Below are 4897 nucleotides of genomic sequence, written 5' to 3'. Positions count from 1 at the left end.
TTGTGTATTCGATCAGTAAAATTCCCTTAAAATCCCAAAACACTGTGGCCATGAGTTTTCCGGCGTATGGGCAGACTTTAAACTTCTTCGGTGGGTCTGTTCCTTTTTTATGCCACTGCATGGACTCTTGCTTACTCTCAGGATCATAGTGATGAACCCACGTTTCATCACCGGTGACAATGCGTTCAAAAATTTCACTCGCATTTTCGCTACAGAGCTCCAAAAACCGTTGAGTGCAGTAAGGCACTCAACTCGAACTTGTTTCTGAAGCGCGTGAGCATTCGCGGCACGCATCTTGCACTGACTTTTGAAAGATTCAGGTGTTCATGAAGGATAGTGTGAATGGTACCCACGGATAGCTTAGTCTTTTCTGCTAATGTTTTCACTCTGATACGGGCATCTTCCAATACAAGTTTCTCGACAATTTTGACGTTTTCTTCAGAAGTGGCACTTACCGGCCCTCCAGCATGGGTGTCGTCTTCAATACTCTCTCTACCACGTTTAAATTCACTAGACCACTTCTGAATAGTAGATAATGAAGGAACAGAATCTTGATAAACAGCCACCATTTCTTCATGAATAACTTTTTGAATCTTTCCTTGTTTTGTAAGGAATTTAATCACTGCGCGGTGCTCGATTTTCGTCAACATTGTGGCGTCTGTCATTGTAGTTGTCTTCACGTATTGATAACTTGAATACTAATGATGACAATTACATCAAATTTTATATTTATACCCTTAAAGAGTGTCTTTAACTAATGAGGTAATTAATTTACTCTTATCATTAGTTAATCACCCCGATACCGAGAATACATTGAACGCCCTGGTACATAGGAGATAAATAAATATAAATACAAGTGTAAGACAACATCATACGTTGCTCTGATCCCAAAGTAAGTAACAAACGCACTTGTGTTATGGAAATCGGAAATAACTACAATATCGAAGTTGATCGCACAGAAATGCTTTTTGTTTGTGATATCGTCCATACCGAGCGTTGTAGTGGCCATCGCTTAAAACGTCGAACGTCGAATCGAACAAAAATACGTGATTTATTTTCATAGTAAAATTACAGGCGCATGGGACTTGTCAACTTGTTTCAGGGTGACGGGCGTAGTGGCAGTACCCTTCAGATCTTTGCGATTTAAAGCTCTGAGTGGCACTGCAGTTGTTATAAACAAGCATGTAGCTTACCACCAGGCATCAGGCAGGCACGACTTGTTCGTCCCGTCATTTGATATTATAAAAAAAATCCTATGTTTGAAGTTGTTGATTGCTATTAGAATGCAATAGAGAAATTAGAATGCTTGCTAATTTTTAATAATTATCTTCCAGATGTACATGTCAGTCTGTATCGCTTTCGCTGTTATTTATACTTTTTCCTAAAAAGCTATTCTTTTGGCTCTAAACTTGTTACAAAATTAATTAGATACGTATAAAAAAGACTGTCATGTCATCAATGAAGCTGAACAAAGTGATAGTATTCCTAACTCTAATTATAATTTTAAAGTTTTATCTGTGAATATTAGAAGTATTAGGAAAAATATTGATAATTAAATGGTTGCTCTGAAATGATTACATGTTCAATACGATGTGATTTGCCTGACCGAATATAGACTCAATGAGAACACTGTTATCCCTTCAAATACCTGGATTTAGTTAGTACAAAACTTTGAACCTCATTAACCAAAATAGTGGTGTTGTTGTGTATGTGAAAGATTCTTGGAATGCTGTTGTAACCGAACCAGATTTTGTGGAGGCAGACTGTCTTTTGGTGGATATCCCCAACGTGATTACGATACTTGCCATATACCGCTCTCCTTAATTTGAAAATATTGACCCATTTCTACTTTCCCTTGAGTCACATCTCAAGCAACTTAACAATAAAAAGCATCTACTACTGACAGGCGGCATAAATATTAATATCGCCACAAATAGTGGGCATGGTGCTTGCGCTGAATATCTTTGCCTTAATGCTGAGTTTGGGTCATTGCCCGCTATAACTCTGACCACTAGATGGACCTCTGTTCTTGACCACGTCCTTATAAGACAAACTTTCCGGTAGTAGCTGCCGTATGTAAAATGGATCTTACAGATCATGATTTGATCATGTTGGGCTTAAATCTTACTCACATAAGTTCTCGACGCCCAGCAGGCTGACAACAAGATATTGAAGCTATAAAAGAAGATGTATCGATGATTGATTGGGCTAATGTTTTTTACAACCTAAATGTTAATGAGGCTGCGATTGCTTTTACTTCCAGTTTGTCAAAAATAATAGAGAAGCATACATTTGAAGCTAATGTGAGTCGCTCAAAATAAAACCTAAAACCTTGGGTAACATCCGGTTTAATGAGATGCATGCGCCACCGAGATCGTTTAAAGGCCAAGTCGAATGATCCAGTAATTAATCTTATATATACCCGTTACCGAATTTTTTATGTAGATCTCATGCGAAAAATTAAAAACGAATACGAAAAAAAACTGCAAGAGAGCAAATGTAATATTAAACGACTTTGGAGAACCATAAAGTCAATTTGCCATTTGACTACGAAGAACAATGAATCGACAGACCTTCTATCTATTTCGAGTAGTTTGGACATGAAACATTCTCTTAAAAGTAATAATTATTTTGCCACGGTTGGTCTAAACCTGGCAGATAATATTCTCTCTTCACTAAATGAAGACCAGAAACACCTTGCCGCTGCTATGCCTATGGGAAAGTCACCCAGTAATTCTTTTTTCATGCAACCAAGCTCTGATAAAACTATTACACAATGACAAGGCTTCAGGAATGGATGCCTTTAGTAATATTTTAATCAAAACTATCCAAAGCTCGATAGTTCAGCCTCTAACTGCAATTTACAACATGAGCCTGTCATCTGGTATCTTCCCGGAAGACGGTTATAGTTTGTTCAATATATAAACATGGCCCCAAAAATGTGCCTGACAATTATTGTCCAATATCTCTTCTTGGATTATTTTCGAAGTTATTGGAGAAAATTGTCAATAAAAGACTTTCAAGTTACATGGAGTCTAACAAACTTCTGTCTTATAGGCAATATGGTTTTCGGCATTGTCGTTCCACTGAAGATGCAGTGTCCCTGTTGACTTCTGTGGTAGCGTTTCATTTGGACAGTTCACGTCGCTGCATCGGCGTGTTCTTAGATTCAACCAAGGCCTTTGATACCGTCTCTGTCCCAATACTTTTGAGGAAGTTGGAGGGCTGCGGGATCAGAGGAACGGCTTTTGAATGGTTCGAGAGTTATTTGTCTGATCGCAAGCAATGTCTGAGGGTTGGCCAACATGTGAGCGACATTCGTGGCATTGGCTTCGGCGTCCCACAAGGAAGCGTACTGAGACCTACGTTGTTCGCAAAGCTACGTTGTGAACAAAACTACGTTAACGTTATCCATCAATCGTAAAATAAATATCTTGTGGGTAGAAATAAAATCACGCCTTACGGCTCATGACTCGCGACTCCCGAGGCTATAATGCGCCAGTTGTTTTAGTCGTTTCAGTCCTATAAGTCTTTTAAGCTTCCTAAGGTTAAAAGACTGTGACTCGAAATAGTCTTCAGTTTAGTCTTGACTCAAGGCTTGGAGGTTAAAAGACTAGACTAGTCGTGAGTTGTTAAAAATTAGTCGAGGTTGTTTAAAAGGCCTTAAAAGACTGAGTTTCTTTCATCGCTAAATACAATGAATAACAAATTCATGTTTTATCTTATCACCTTACATTGTATGACCTAAACCTTCAATTATGACGTTATACATACTCAATGCCATAATTAATTTCGTTAGTTATGTTTTTGTAAATACGACCACTTATAATACTTAAGTACCTTGTTTTCTTAGAATTACTTTTTTCCTGTATCTAAATATCATGCTCTGTCGTACGTCATTCAATAATTTACATACATACTACCGCCACGCCTGTCTCCCATAGGGGTAGGCAGAGCTTTGAGTAAGACAAGCCCACTTTAGGAAACATTTTTATTAAAATTTTAGTATAACTTAGTACACTAAATAGTTAGGTTGCCAGCATATCGCCTACATATAGGACACCGTTAAACGGAGGTTCTCAGTCGGCTCTTACGATTTGCGCAGAATCATAAGCAGTTGCTACATTCTATGCTTTTCTTTTGCTTCCAGATGAAAATTCAAGATCAAAATTCAACATTCAAGATCAAGAGTCGATTTCTTTACTTTGGTACTTAATAGTTTTCAGGTTAGGAGGCTTTGGGAGAGGTAAACAAGTACAAGATTAAATGAGGTACAGACCCACAAAGTAGAATAATACGCTTGTTACGAGTGTTAGAGTGTAGTGTAGTAGAGTGAGGTGAGTGGTGTAGTGTGTAGATGTAAGTAATAATCTCAGTACAGAGTACTAAAAAAACCTACCTCAAACGTGGAATTACATCTATTTGCCAAGTTTTATTGAAATCGGTTACCGGACACCGGATTCATCCCCTAGTTTGCTACCCTTAGAGGTGGAACACTTTCTTCAATTTTAAATGGGACCACTACTGGGGACTACCGTTTTTCCAACAAAAAATAATCATCAAAATCGATTCACAAATGCATGAGGTGAAAATGATAAGAGACATGTGTTTCACACTACATACGAGTAGGTACCAGAGAAGACAAAAAACAGGCACTTACATGAATTTACAGTGACAGTTGCCTATAGCGTGACCGTATAATATTTCGTACCCTCGGTAAAACAAAGATCATACGTCAAAAAACTTTTTAACACTTGAAAGTATAGGGAAATGAACTTTTCTAAAATGGTTTTGGCCTAGGTGTTCTGGAAAGTGTCACTGTGTGAGTTCCGTAGCTCTTGATCCTGGGTTTGATTTCCGGTAGAACCAGTTTTTGAAATGAAATTTTCTAAAATGG

General features: G+C 38.0%; 1 protein-coding gene across 1 annotated transcript; it reads right to left on the bottom strand.

Annotated features, from left to right (window-relative positions):
* Positions 1 to 209: 209 nt before the first annotated feature.
* Positions 210 to 665, bottom strand: LOC113239419. The gene has a single exon (XM_026476424.1). The coding sequence runs from the start codon at positions 663 to 665 to the stop codon at positions 210 to 212; it is 456 nt and encodes a 151-aa protein (XP_026332209.1).
* Between the last annotated feature and the right edge of the window lie 4232 nt (positions 666 to 4897).

This window comes from Hyposmocoma kahamanoa, unplaced genomic scaffold (genome assembly GCF_003589595.1).
Source record: "Hyposmocoma kahamanoa isolate Upper Pololo Valley unplaced genomic scaffold, ASM358959v1 114, whole genome shotgun sequence".
Classification (NCBI taxonomy): domain Eukaryota; kingdom Metazoa; phylum Arthropoda; class Insecta; order Lepidoptera; family Cosmopterigidae; genus Hyposmocoma; species Hyposmocoma kahamanoa.
This window is presented reverse-complemented; position numbering and strand designations above follow the sequence as displayed.